General features: G+C 36.5%; 1 protein-coding gene across 17 annotated transcripts in view; it reads left to right on the top strand.

Annotated features, from left to right (window-relative positions):
• The window catches only part of TCF4 (transcription factor 4), a 322,114-nt gene that overhangs the window by 225,388 nt on the left and 80,854 nt on the right, over positions 1 to 15,872 (top strand). For 4 of the 17 annotated variants that reach the window (XM_063453927.1, XM_063453925.1, XM_063453926.1 and 1 more), the window contains exon 1: positions 1,778 to 2,113. The exons of the other annotated variants lie outside the window; for them this stretch is intronic. In XM_063453927.1, the coding sequence (XP_063309997.1) occupies positions 2,045 to 2,113 (69 nt within the window). In that variant the 5' untranslated portion in view covers positions 1,778 to 2,044. Of the gene's footprint in view, positions 1 to 1,777; positions 2,114 to 15,872 lie in introns of those variants that run through there. 17 annotated transcript variants of the gene reach the window in all.

Below are 15,872 nucleotides of genomic sequence, written 5' to 3'. Positions count from 1 at the left end.
CCTCCTTTCCTGTGATGCTCTGAATTTGGCAAGCACAAGATAGCCCCATCCTTTTTTTTTTTTTTTTTTTTTTTTAGGTTAGTTGGTAGTGTGTCAAGAATATAAAGGCCTCCAATCTTCCCACTTTACGTTGTGAAAGATTCATTAGTGAATACAGCAACATATATTCCTTGCGAGCTCCGTGCCATCAAAATCCTATCGTGGTGCTTCGTTTCTGACTGTTGTGCAAATATGTAATCCTGAAATGTGCATATGTGTTTGTGCATGGGTAGATTCACGGAGGGATGGATGGATGGACAGATGGATGGACGGAAGAACAGACAGAGACAAATACATATCTACTATCTGTCAGCATTATTAAACCATTACCAAACCAAACAAAAAAAACTTAGTATTTGCTTGTCAAGCACAGATTATTATTTTTTGCATATGTTAAAATATATAGTGTGTATACACACACACAGAAATACACACACACACACACACACATTGTGTGTTATATAGTGAAAAAAGGTATTGAACAATCTATTATACAATATTTAGCACTTGATGTTTTACCCTTTTACAAGTAATATTGTTTTGTGAATTCCAGCACTGATTACCCATTAACACATTACATGCCTCTACCGATTAAGACATTAACTATGTAATAGGTAAAATGTGTCCCTATTTTAAATACAGTTGTAATTTAAATATAGCACTAATCTTATTTATATTAGTTATATATTATACATGAGTATCTCTCTCTTTCTCTCTCTCTCTCTCTCTCTCTCTCTATATATATATATATATATATATAGTTAGTTAGATATATAGATATATATACACGTGTATAATTTCTTTCTCCCTTGGTTAAACGAAGAACTGGTGAGAATAAGTGAAAGTGAGCAGACCCCTATTAAAGGGAAAAAAGAAGCTTATGGTGTATGTGTAGGGAAGGGGGGGGGGAGAATAATGTTTACAGCAATGTTGCAATTTGATGCCTGGTAAATTTTTTGTCAGTTGTTGACCAAGCAGTCAAAGGAGAAAAAAAAACAAAACCCTAAAAATAATATATATATAAAAAAAAACAAAAAAAACACATTACTCCTTCCCTTTTTAGCTAGGTCAGAACCGTATGTATTTTTTATTTATTTTTTTTATATATATATTTTCCCCTCCTCTTTCTGAGCTCGTTCCCAGGCAGCTGCGTACAATGCTGGGAGCGAGCCAGCAGCAGAGACAGATGGTAGAGTTATTAGATGTGCATCATACGATTCCCTTCCTGCCACTCGCTTTTTAATCAAATTAAAACAAAAAAAAGAAAGAGGGAGAGAGAGAGGGAGAGAGAGAGAGAGAGAGGGGGAGTCAATTAACTGCATTTGTATTCTGCACAATAATGGACCCTCTCCTACTTTTACCCCAAGGCAGTTAAGTGGAAATTTTAAAAGGGGGGGGGGGGAGAAAAAATAGATTAATTCACAATAAAAAAAAAAAAAAAAAAACGAAGAATTTGAAAATTACATTCAAGTAGGTTTATTAGAATCACTGCAATACGAGGAAAAGAACAAGCACGACTTTATAAATATGTGGACCTTCAAGTTGTTTGGTTTTTTTTCTTGTATTTTTTTTTTATTTTTAAAAGAAGCCTTCCAGAGTAAAAAAAAAAAAAAAAAAAAAAAAAGTTTTGTCTTCAGACTCAGCTGTTTTTTCCATAAGGCTTTTTTTTTTTTGATGTGTGTGTGCACAACCTAAGGAGCCGGTGTAACGAAAACATGGAAAAGTTGAATTTCTCTCTCGTATGCACTAGGAATTACATCTAACTCAGTGCTGGGATGATTTCCAGTTTCTCTGTGGAAAGTTAGCTGTCTGACAGAAGAGTCCTAGCCACCTCCCCCCTTCCCCAACGTCAGGAATGGTCTCTCCCTGCTTTGCATATTCACCATGCTTGGCCTGGCCATATGGGAAAATGCAAGTGAAGGAATTGTTGTGAAAAAAGGGACAGCGAGTTTTGAAATAAAAGTTGTTAAGAGTGGTTCTGAGGAGAAAAAAAGAATCTGAGACTATGTATTGCGCATACCCCATCCCGGGACTGGGTGGAAACTCTTTGATGTACTACTATAATGGAAAAGCGGTAAGCTAAGTCTGCAATTAAAGGTGTAATTTTGACAAGTTTTGTTGTCGCTGGAATGTGCATCACATGAACTAGTCAGGTCCCTGTGAGAAGAGCTTTTCCCAGGGTGGTGGATAATATAATTCCAGTATTTCTGAATGCTCTTTTGTTTCTGTGTTTAGAACTATTCTTTTGACTTTATGCATATAAATACAATGTGTATATATGCATGTTACACACATTCAAGCATTACACTTCGAAATGTACGTGCTCATATTTTGTTTCCGTAAACTCAGACACATCTTTTAGCTGCACGTCTGCATCACATTTCTTCTCCTGCGTGTGTGTTTGTTCAAGTGTTTATGCATTTGTTTTTTTTTTGTTTTTTAAATTTGTATCGCTTTCTATTCTAACAACTTAAAAGTTTCAACTTCAAAATATATTGTTTTGTATTTATTTTATTTTATTTTTTATCACATTGTGCATTTCATAAATTTTTCTGATAAGTTTAGATTTTTTTTTTTTTCATTTTTTTTTTTCTTCAGCCAGTTTTTGTAGTTCAAAGTGCTGTATTGGGTGCCTTTGTGTGTTTTTATCATTGTCTCTGTTTTATTCACTACGCTTGTAAAGGATATGAGGTTTTCCAGATCATTATTGTACTTTAGTAACCTGAAGGACTTGTCAGTGAGTCTAAATAAACAGCTGACAGACAGGCTGGGGGAATAGAAGAGAAATGCGACTGAATAGAAAAGAGAAGCCTGTTTAAAATGCTTGGAGTAGAAGATTAGTAATGCATTTGTCTACATGCATGTATGTCGTTTTAGAATGTTATTACTGTTTATTTTTCTGCTGTGATTAGGGATATATTTTTCTCATTCAGTAGACAAACGCCTGTTTGGAGAAATATGTGTGGTATTCGGTACCTCCAGGAGCAGGTTTAACCTTACCATCTGGAACTCGAGTTTCCTTTTGGTATGTGCCATAGGAAATAAAATGGATTTTAAGCTATTTAAAAAAAAAAATGTGGCTTGCACTTAAGACAGAAACAAAGTGTTTGAATTTAGGAAGTACCAAAACATAAAAGGAATAGATATTATTTGCTTAAGAATGTATCGTGATCAGTGTTTTTTTGCTTTTAGATTTAAACCCCCCTATACGTATACTCATAGATACTTGGCACCTGCACTAGTTTTGGGACATTAGGCCAAAAGGGTGAGTTAGGCCCTTGAGCTCAGTAAATCCTGGGCCATTGATCTCAAGTTGTCACCTATTGTCTTATCACTTTAAACATAGTAATATGTACACCAAAATGTGTTTGCTTACGATTGCTGATTGTGTTATATAGTTCTGTATATTTGTTTAACTTAAGCAATATTTTAGAAATAAATAATCCAATTTGTTGCCACTCTACCTGAAACCTTTCACGAGTGATTCAAATTTATAGTTTTGTTCTTCTTTCAAATTCCATCTCGTGACCTTAAAAAAGTTTTTTTTATATATGTGTTATTGTGCCCATAGTGAAAATAAGTCACAAAATTAAACTACAAAATACAGATGAGAGTGTTAATGTTTAATCCTAGCATAAAAAAACAATGTTATTTTTAATAAATAATATTAATGTAAATCAATATATTGCTATTTTGTTTCCTATAAGTAATAGCCATAATATACAAAAGCTTTATTTAATGCCCAGCCATCTTTCATGAGGTCTTTCTTAAGGAACTGCGATGTATCAAACTGATTGTCTGCAGTTATTAAATTAAAAGTGCACTATCATAGTGTTTTTTTATGTTTTGTACTTAAGAATTTTGTTGGCTAATTGGAGAATTTGTTTTATATGCACAAAGAAAGCACAGTTCATGGGAACAGGGTAATATTTAGCAAGCTGTTTGGTATATTGGAATATTGAGATGTATCCCTTTGTGGGCATAAGTGACATGTTTTTCTGATAGTATAGTGCGCGTAGCGGACCGCAGAAATGCAACCGAGAGTTTTGTGAATGATGCTAATTCTATAATGTTAAAGCAAGCAACGCACAATCTACAAACAGATTTTTGTTTATTATGTAACGGGCATTGTTCTGGCACAGATTCTGCATTGTATGGCTTTTGATATGGTGCCAGGCATCTTGCAGTTAATGTGTATGCCATGTGTTCTCCGATGAAATTGCATTTCGGAGGTTTTTCATGTTTGCCGTGGTTGTGTTTTGTTTTATTTGCTAGACCCTTTGGCTATATTTTAAATAAGCCAACGTTTCATATAGTGTACCCTCTGTTCAAGTGTTCAATTCGGGCCCTGCACAATAAACATTCTATTAGTTCATTTATTGTAAGTTATAATATATGGAAGTAGATATTGATCATTGTAGAGCCAACAATAAACTCAGAGTAAAATCTGGATTTATACTCAAAAATATCTGAAGATTGCCCTATCAAGGCTATTCTAAATTCAACTCATGATATAATTCATTGTAAAAGCTGCAATGACATCTATAGTAACTTTTTAATTGTTAACCTTCATTGAAAAGTACCTTCGGCTGATCGATAAGATATTTTACAACAAATTTTTGCTACAGTAACAAAATCATCATTTTCCTTGCATCACAATGGAAAGATAAGAAGTCATTTTAGACTTGCATACGTCGTACGCTCATTGCGCGTGATGTCATATTTTAATTTCATTCCTTATGGCTCATTTGTTGAGGTGTGACATTCTCTGGAGAGAACTCCTTTCTTTTAACACCCCCATTATGGAGAGGATCCTGGTACAGCAGATTTTTGGCCGCTTATTGTTCAGAGTTTCTTTTCCCTGACATTGTCGTGTGTTTTATAATTCATGCAGCTTTTTCTTTTTAAAGTTAAATGAAAGTTCAGTAGAAGGTGCTGACTGATCTGATAACTGTCCTGAAGCTGATAATTCTATTATTCCCTGTTCAGTTTCAGGGCCGTTCAGAAATTAAGTGGTTAAGATAATCTAGCATCAATATATGCATGAGTTATATCACATAGAGAAACCTGCAATTAAACTAACTGCCCACTTTTTTTCTAATTCCCACTAACAAGTCTGTCTCTAGACTAGTTCATTTAGAGTAGGGTATATGTGCAGATAAAGTCCATGGATAGTACATTTTTTTTCTGATATTGGTTTTCCAACACTACTGATACTTTTATTCTGTGAAACTTAATACAGAGATTGAATGTAGAGATCTCTTGTTTTATTACAGGAAAATTATATTTAAATAATTGAAATACTTGTGCATTCTTAATAATAATTATTATTATACTGCGTTATTGTCTATAAACATATTGTTAAGGACAGATGGACAGACAGACAGACAGATAGATAGATAGATAGATAGATTTATATTTTAGTTCCTTTCTTTTGACAATTGCTAAGTTTTAAGAATGTATATTCTATAAAGTACTCCACAGTTGATTGATCTACGATCAGCATTAAAATATATTTATATATGAAATATATATATATATAGAGAGAGAGAGAGATAGTGAGACAGAGAGAAAAAAAACCTCATAATTCATTCAGTATTGATTAATAAGATAATATTTAAGTATGCCAGATATTCACTGCTTTCGATACAGCATTGCTGTATACAAATAGGATGCTCATTCCTAATAGTGAAATAAATAAATAAATATTTATATATAGTGCAGTGTTTATTCTAAAACCATATATGCAGCCATACCTTGATAAGGCTCAATCTTTTTTATTTTTTATTTTATTTATTTATTTATTTACTCATACATATTTTCTTATCACATAGAGCAAGCTAAGCAGCTTTGTATGTTTCATTTTTCAAGCTTTTCTCGTATTGTTACAAATTACAACCTCCACTTCTGTAAAAAATTATAAAAGGGGAAAAAAAAATCTGTTACAGATTTAGTCAATTCTGTTTAATCTTTGATGGTCAGAAGTCTTGGAAATAATAATATATGGGAGCCTCTTCAAAGATAATTTTTTTTTGTCTTTGTGTTGCGTTCTTGGGGGGGTAACGAAAAGATCTAATGGTTTTAAATACCTTTCCAACTGATCTGCCAGGAAATTGTGCAGATGACTACTTTGCTTCCTCTTTCGATTTAAATGTGTTTCTCATTTACTGTGTTTATTGAAATAATTTCTACAGGACTCTAGTCCTTCTTTAAGAACTTACTAGGACACGTCTGTAGAAACCTAGTATCATTTGATCATCTTGTAGGACACACATTGACTGTGCAGAATGCAGTGTGCGAGAGTCCTGACCTGGGCGCTAGAATATTTGAAATGTTTACTGCTTTAAACCTCCATGAGCATATGTTTGACTGAAGGGTCTATCAGGAGCTAAAACATGAAACATTAGGATTTTTTTAATAGAAAAAAAGAAATATGTTCTTGAAAATGTGATTATGACAATATTTAGTGCTGATATAAACCAGTTCCATTATAAAACATCATTGGTTTTGGTTCGCTAATATTTTCTATACACCTTAAACCAACATTAATGTGTTTATGGACAAATAAAGTCCTGTCTTTAATACCATGCATTCGTATACATTATTTCGGCAAATGGGAATTGTTTGTGTATGACACTATTTTCTATGTCTCATACATGCACTGCTCTGGTAACTCCACAACGAGTGAATCCACTGTGTTACCTCTGTATAGACATCACTTAGGGGCTTATTCACTAAACCAAAATTGATTGAGTATTGACCACAGAATATGTTTGAAATGTTTAATTCCAACATACAGACTTATCTATATGTACTAAAAGCCAAATATTCTAAATTTGCCAATGCACATGAATATCCATAAATACTTTTCTTTTTCTTTCGTTCTCTTTCTATCTTCTATATTCTTCTTTTATTTTATAACAGCTGGTTACGCAGAATGTTTCAAATTAAGCCCTTAATTCTGCAGTGTTTTACTGTATCTGTTTTACAACGTCTTACAATTACTTACTTGGGTGATTTGAATGGACTCTTGGAAGTAATGTGTATTCTGGGATGTACGTGGGAAACTGTGGTTTTCTGTACGAATAAATGCATTGGGAATATGCTGTGAAATACATTTGCATGAAAGTTCTCTGGGGGATTGTGTCATTTTTATCATTAATTGCACAATTTCCCGTGACATTGTGTCCATAGAATAAAATCCTAAAATGCCCACATTTCTTACTGTGTTAAAATATAACAGCAAGGGGCAATGGTACCTGTTATTGTGTGTTGTGTTTACTGTGTGTGTGTGTCTGCCTGTGTGTGACCGTGCTACATTGCATAATACCGCTGGCAATTTAAAAATTTTAAAAAAATTGTCAGTACATCTTTACATGTACTGTTGCTTGCTGTAAGCCCTATGTCTGTGATATTTACAATTTACATGATATTTAATTTTAATGAGGGATATGGTTTAGAAATGAAAATGCACAATCCTGAGATGTTTAGGAAGTGATTTAGAAGGTCTGGGTTTAGCTACTGCAAACACATATTTTGGCTGGTTCTCACCAGAAGCCAGGGCTAGAGGTCTGATGGAGACCAAATGACACTTGTCTTGAGACCCCTCATTGTTTAAGTAATTGCCGGGGAAAGTGTTGGAAAAAGTTTTGTGCAGCTGTTGGGAACACTGCAAATTAACATACAGTGGCCTGTTAACGAAGGCAGAATATTTTTTTTTTGTTTGTTTTGTTTCATTTCTCATAGCCCCTCCAGTATAGCTGGAAGTAGCAACAGCAAAATGCCCTAAACCTTAATAAAATGTATTTATTCCCTCGCACACGATTTCGGAACACATTGAGGCATTCTGATTGTCAGTGCCTTGTTTAAAGTTCATGATTGATATATATTTGCTCTGATCCTCAGCACCTGGGGATACATCCTTTTTTTATCTTTCCCTTTCTTTAATCATTCATTTTGCAGAGTAACATAGTTTTGTGTTTGGCTTTGCAAAACAGTTCCGGGATTTGTCTCTGCGAAAAAAAATGAAATGCTGAATTATTTACAAATAAATGTGATATCTAAGTGTTGTGGTAAATAGTAATCAATTGAATAAAATCTTGCCTCTGTCTACTGAAGTCTTATAAAGACGGAGGCTGCCGTTCTGCAGCTGTACAGTAGATGGTGGAATAATATAGGCCCAAGAATTGCATCACTTAGAGAAAAAAGAATATGTTAATAATATACATTTATATATATAATGTTTCCAGAAGTGGATATTCTTTATTTAAGTTAAATAAACAAACCGACAGTGCACTGCTACTGAGTAAACATATATATTAGTTTAGGATGCATCTATTACTCTGCACTGCATTGTTACTACTTTGCTAGCTAGGCTTCAGTGGGGTATTTGGAATATGTATGAATTGGTTCTATCTGTTCTACGGTATCATGCTGGAAAGCCAAATATATTTTTCTCATATCTGTAATTTTATAAGTAACCTTTCATTATTTGTAGTGCAGCATAGATTCTTCAGTGGATCTTCTGTTTATTGCAGTAGATGCATTGTTTTGTTTTTTTGTGGTTTATTTTAAATGTTTTGTTTTTTTGTAATGTAATTTCAGAATTCACAGTGAAGCTAAACCCTGCATGATGTTATCTGCATTATTCTTCTTATTTATAGACTCATGGATTTAACAGAGGGATATCAACGGAACATATTTTGTTGTTTAGTTGTTTGTTTTGTTTTTTTGTTGTTTTTTTTTGTTCTTGATGTAGTTTGGGGATTTTACAGTTGATAGAGCTGATATAGAGTTGAGTTTCTATCCATTTATCTTCATCTCCAGCTACACACTGACATTATTTTCCTCCAGAATTTTAGACAGATATTGATGTATATTTTTTAGGTAATCATACATACATAAAATAATGTCTGGGTGTTGCTGGCAGAATACAGTGGGATATGTAGTTTCAGTATATAAACATCATGGTTTCATACTCACTCCTGCTTTCCATATTGTAAATATCTTGCAAAGCAAACAAAAACTCTGACAATGTAATAATAGATACAATTACACCTATTTTCACTCTTTGGTTCATAGTGATGTCAAGTGCACATCTTTAATTTCTTTTTTTTTTATCCAAAACAATTGTGATTTTTTTGTTTGTTTGTTTTTGAAAATGGCTGTTCAGTGCACTTTTTTGACAAGATTTAAATTTATAATGCAATGAATGTAAACAAAGGTAGGCAAGCCAAGGCCAAGAAAGAAGACAAAAATGGCCCAATTGATAAAATAAATGAATAGTTAAAGACAGGACTTTTTATTTAAAATCTTCTAATATATACATAGGATGATTTATCAAACTATTTAAAATAATTATTTTTTTCCCATTATATCAGTTTAATAAAAAGGCCATAATATATTTTTTACTGATATTATATGGCATTTAAATTGCTTGGGTGAAGATGAATTGCAATAGTAAAAAAAAGATTCATACTTGAAGACCTGACCATTTTTAAGAATGGACTTGACCCTCTTGAAAAGTTGTTGCATTTTCAAACAATTAGTGATTGTAACTTTCGGGAGTGTGTATGTCATTAGTTAAAATCCTTTGGGGAGTATGCATGTCCATAGTCAAAATCCATGATTAGTTGAAATCAGCTTGTAGGAGACCAGCATTCCATTGCAACTCATTGTTTTAACGATCAGGTGAAACCAAACTCCTTGCAACTCACTGGATGCATCATTGGATCCTTTGCTTTTCATCAAAGAGATATTACTGGCCAAGAAGGTAATACAGGAATTACCATTTTCCCAGTCGTCTGCCCTTTCTGTGGCAAGACGCAGTCCATATTTCATTTTTGAGAACCCAACTGTAGCTCATAATGCCATTCTTAATAGGTTTTCTCCTGTGATGTTGTTCTTCTTCCTTCACCATTTTATGTTTGGTAGCCTGTTCTCCTAGGAAAATGTAAACCTGGCAATATCCACATTGACCGCTTAAAAACCCAGAAAGCAGCATTTAGCATGGTAGATTCCAATGAATGAGAGCTTCTCCATGCACATGTGCAATCTTGAATCCTAATTGAGACCAGGCGGTGGGCAGACGGTTTCCATGACGTGTCCAGTTCTGGAGAATGTATTTTCAGAAGGACAATTATACATCTAAGGGAATTAAACAAAGGGCACCTAAACTCTGCATGAGAACGCATCCTTGTAAATCTGAAAGGATCTAAATATGTGATGTTCTAGGAAAGGTTCAAAGTAAAATATATGTAATGTTCAAATGCAATGAACTTTAACATATACAGTGTGTTAAAATGTATTTCATCTAAGAAAGGTGTGTCAAAGAAGCCCTGGTTAGAACACTTTTAGGAGCAGCAGTGTTCAGCAATCAGTATAACCAGATAGGAGTCCAGGATATTCTTGCACTTTATATATATAGTCGATACCTTGTGTTAATATTTTTATTGACAGTGCACTCATTATTTGGCAGTTCTTAATTGACATCATTTTTAATTGGAAAGTGGCTATTTGCGTTGGTTCTGATGTCTTTAAACATTACACACAAAACAGTAGAAACATTTTTGCTTATGTTTAATATTTCTAAATTTTATTGTTGGTGCTTGAAGGTCCTACCAGCATTTCTTCGATTGTTGACAGGTGCCATCACAGTCATATAGCTGTCTATGGCAATTAAGTGACCGTGCATCAGAATGTCCCACTGATATCATGAATCTTGAGCTTTCTTCTTAGAGCATTCTCCGTCCTTGCATATTTTAGTCTTGGCAATACATTTGAATGATCCTTGAAGGGTTAAAAGGTGCTGCTGCTATGTACATACATGCTCTTCTTTCCAGATGTGACATGGGTTGATACAGTGTGGAATTTAAAGAGAGCTTGGGATTGACAACACAGGAAATAAGTTTGCGAACACAGGACAATCTATTCATTTATATGTTTGGCGCAGTAGACAAGGCCAAGGCTATTGCGGCCATTAATTTTTACTACATTCAACCTGTTTCACAGCACTGTTAAACTGTACAGACTTCTCGAGCTTTACATGACAAAGGGAAACTCTGTCACCAGACCCAGCTACTTTAAGATTAAGATGAAGCATCCTGGTTTCAGATGAGAAACAGATTTATTGTCTTTTCCCACCCAGTTGCCTCAAAATCAGCACCTCCATCTAATTGGAGCATGTGGAGTGTATGATGTGTGGTTTGCAAAACAAAAGCATATGTGATAAGATGGATTTATTTATTAAAGACACAATTCATTACAACTGCTGACATAAGGGTGTTCAGCTATGTGTTAATTTATACTAAATATTAATATTTTCTGTGATGTGCCATGCAGTGTATGTTACAAAAACATGCCTGTACGTGCCATTTTTGAAATGCTAGCTATGTAAACTGTGCCTTACAATTGAAATGCTAGCTATTTTTGAAATGCTAGCTGTGTTAACTGTGCCCTACAGTTGGGTTGAGCACCCGCCGAAGGAGCACCACTCCGTCTATCTTTTGATACACTTCATGGAAAAAGCTGCAAAAACATGAATTCTTTGAAATGGTTTTTTTTAAATTATATTTAACCTATTTAGTTTGACAGAAGGAAATAGCTGGCAGATTAAAGGTAGGTCTAATATCTTTTTGGAGCTGTTGAGCGCTTTAGATGAAATACGATGGGATCTTTGGCTCTAAACTACATGGAAGAAAAAAGGTTTGTTAGTAGGGAATGATTCCAAAGATCATTATCCAAAGAAGAAGGAATACAACAGACGTGACTTTTCCTTTAACCCATGCTTTTCTTGTTTACTTTTAATAAGTATAAAGATCATTATGTTCGTCTTTCTATTCTATTTAAGCCAACATGAGGACCTCTATGCAAGATATATTCTGCTTGTATCATGTACAAGGAGGGGTGGTGGCTTTCTGCCCAGGAGACAGATGCTTTACACTCTGGGTCATCCTGTGTAGAACAGCTAAACTCTAAACTGCTAGAAGATAGCTGCATCATCCAAACCAGTTCCCTTTCCTTGCAGCCAAGGTACAGCTTGTGAAAAGCATGTAAGATGGCACTATGGATTGATTCACTAGGTGGCAAAAAAAAAAAAACACTAGAAAGAAAATCAATTTCGTTCGTATTACTGAATAAAACTCTAAATAAACTCTGTTACTTACTAGCACAGCCTGCAGGCTTATGCCTGAGCATAACTTGGTACATCTAGCATATTTTTCATCACAGCAGATCTCCATGAAGTGCAGCACGAGAACCTAGTTAGATGCTGTGACGGAACCTTCCGTTAATGGACGCTTCCTAGCTTGCGTCGAGCACCACAAGCACCGCGCCAGACACCATAACCACCGCACACTCCACAACCACCGTACCTTGACTCGAGTCTTGCCGTCTTCCTTCCACCCTGGATCAGCTTCTGTCCTCCAGGACCGTGTGGGAAAGACCTCTCCTCCAAGGAGAGTGTATCAAGAACAAGCTCTGTATGAACCTGTAGCATCCAGGACTGTGTGGGGAAGACCTCTCCTCCAAGGAGAGTGTATCAGGAACAAGCTCTTAAAAGAGCTAAGTGATTCAAGCTCAGGGGAGTATGCAGAGCATAGCAATCCCCAGTGTGATTATAGCAGCTCCCTCCAATAATGAGACAAGGCTACATTTTGAGGGATCAACAAGAACTGTCTAAAACTTTATTTTACTTGGGACTAGCCCATATGGTCATTACATTAACATTGCTGTGAAAACTCAATAAAATTACAAACAGTCAAATCATAGCAGGCAACATACAGTGACTTATTATAACACAATGACATATTTTGAAAGGGGTGGGGGAGACAATATTTAACAGAAAATATCTCACGTGCCTGCAGAATTAGCAATATGCAAATCTACCCGAATATTCAAATGAACCAGTCTTGCTATTCAGGTAGTGCATATTGCTGTTGGTACCAACAGAGGGCACTAGACAAGCTCCATAGCCAAATCCACCTAGTTGGTAGCAAACCTCAGCAGTACAGGAGAGCAGGCAATACATTTCACAGTACACACACACACTATAAACAATTACATTGCACACACCCTGCACCTATAATGGGTACAGGGTGACTAAAACATAAGAGAAATAAAGCAACCTACATAAATAGTCTGTCTGAAGGTAGAATAGGGGCTTTAAAGCCAAATACATCAAAGAGTCATAGTCACAGGGGAGGAGGCTGGCAAGCAGTCCTCTCCTGGACCAAGCGGCAAAGGGCACTTAGTCACAGATGCATTCATGGTCTGCAAAGTGGTTGTCAGCTAGCCACAGGTGGCCACCTTGGGTTTGCAATGCTTGGGTGACCAACAGAAGGTGGGCACACAGCACAGGGCTCCCCCTTCACCCCATGTAGTGTGCCCGAGCTGACGAAGATCTTCTGTATCATCTACCTGGTCTGGCAGGAAGTGTTCACTGGGAGAATCACAAAGCTTCCTGTCAGATTGGGTAGAGGATACAGAATATTCCCTATCATCATCCGTGCAGCCACTCTACAGGTAAACAGGCACTCCAAAAGGGGAGGGGTAGAAATAGACCACAAATGGAAAGGGGGTGGGAGTATAAGAGACACACAAAGGGGCCTGGGGGGGAATAAGAGATGCATAGAGGGGCAGGGGAAGTAGATATAGGAAAGTCCAGAGGAAAGACAAACAGAGGGACTGGAAGAAGAAGTAGACACAGTGATGGGACTGGATGGAGAATGAGACACACAGAAGGGCTGAGGAAGGACAAAAAGAGACACAGAGAGTGGCTGGGAAGGGAAGAAACAGAGAAAGAAAATGGGCTTGAGGGACAAAGACACACAGTAGGTTTGGGAAAGAAAGAAAAAGAGACACACAGAGAGCTGCATAAGGGGAAAATACACACAAAGTGACTGGGGGAAAAGGGACGCACAGAGGGGGTGGGAAATAGGAGAAAGAGACAAAGGAACTGGGGCAAAAGAGACACACAGAGTTGCAGGGGAGATAGACACACAGAAGATCTAGGGGGGAGAAAGTGGCACACACAAAGGAGCTGGGAGCTTTAAAAGACACACAATGGTTGTGGGGGGAGTACAAGATGCATAAAAGATGTGTGGAAAATATGAGACATTTAAAGGGGCTTAGAGGAAGTAACAGACACACAAAGGGGGAGAGTAAGAGATACACAAGGGTAAGGGTTGTCAGAGATCCACAAAGGGGATGTAAGACACACAAATGGGAAATTGGGGTATAAGATACAGTAATGGGGGTAAGACATTCAAAGGGGGGTTAAGAACATACAGGGGAAGATGCATTTTTTAGGGGGTAGGGATTGGCAAAAATGCATCTTAGCCTGTGTAACCAAACATCCATGCACAGGCCCTGTAGTATATACAGTTTTTGTTTTAATTATTGAAATATCTTTGAAGCATCTATTCTTTAACTCCACAGATCTGGATAAATTGGAACTGTTCAATGTAATTGATTTAAAACGTATACACGTATTTATTTTATTTTTATTTTTTTACTTTGAAAATGTATTTAATTACCTTTAGCTTGTGTTGCATAAAGTAAATAGTTTCCAATTCTTCCTAACGTGATTTAGATGCATGGCTGAGCTGATAAACTGAGTGAGAACCAAAGTCAGCTGAGCTAAAATGTATAATGCTAAGCTCTTAACGAGCTACATATGTGCAGAAACGTTGTCGTAAATTGCTGCACCTGCACTTAATATTGGAGACCAGCTATTATACTTACGTCTTGGCTATGAGTTTACTCCTATGTCTCCAAGATGTGGAAGAGTAGTTGGAGCTGTGTGACCATGGGATATAAATGCCAAATTGTGCAGGAATTACGACACGTGTACGCTTTGCATTGAGAGACAGAAATTAGAACAATGCCTTAGTAGTTTGATATATGTGGACTTTTTATGTCTTCCAAAAGCAGCAATTTTGTATTTAAACCATTTTTTGTCACTACACTATAAAAGCCTGCTTTTCCACCGCAACATCAAATGGAAAAACTTACACTTTTAAACTATGCCTTCCATGAAGTAATTTCCTGGTACTTAGATATACTCAGTGGCAGGGCCAGATTAAGAGCCCAGTGGGCCTGGTGCGGACAATTATGATGGGCCTAATTACAAAATCTTATTTACCAAAAACACTAAAACAGTCCTACCTCCTAAGCGTCATGTATCTGATGTAGATGGTGCTGGAGGGAAACTCATAGGATGCAGCTATGAGAAAACACATACCCTATGCTAATCTCACGCTTTCATCTTTAAGTAAACCCATACCCCCAACAGCAGTGTCCAGTAAAGCAGGAAGTCTATGGATGGGGTAAAAGGGTGGGCCACTGACGCAAATCTGCTGAATTGGGTGAACATACACAAAAAGGGATCATGTCTGTGTCCCCATGTCTCCCAGTCTCTTAGTGTCTGTGTCCCCATGTATCCCAGTGTCCCCATGTCACTAGGACTCTAGGGGACATTGAGAGACATTGGGACACTGGGAGACATGGGGACACTGAGATACTAGGGAACACTGAGACACCTGGGGACACAGACTCTTGGGGACACTGGGAGACATGGAGAAATGGGACACTGGTTGACTTTGGGACACGAGGGGACATGGGGCACTGGGGCACTGTGATACATAGGGGACACTGTGATATATATAGGGAACACTGGATACTTGATAAAGACCTGGGTACAGGTCAAATGTTGCTGTGTCCAATAAACCTGCTTAAATCCATCACAGTGAGTGCCTGAGATGTTTTTCTTCTATACTAGGGGACACTGAGACACTTGGGGACACTGTGAGACATGGGGACACTGAGAGACTAGG

This window comes from Pelobates fuscus, chromosome 5, assembly GCF_036172605.1.
Source record: "Pelobates fuscus isolate aPelFus1 chromosome 5, aPelFus1.pri, whole genome shotgun sequence".
Lineage (NCBI taxonomy): Eukaryota > Metazoa > Chordata > Amphibia > Anura > Pelobatidae > Pelobates > Pelobates fuscus.
This window is presented reverse-complemented; position numbering and strand designations above follow the sequence as displayed.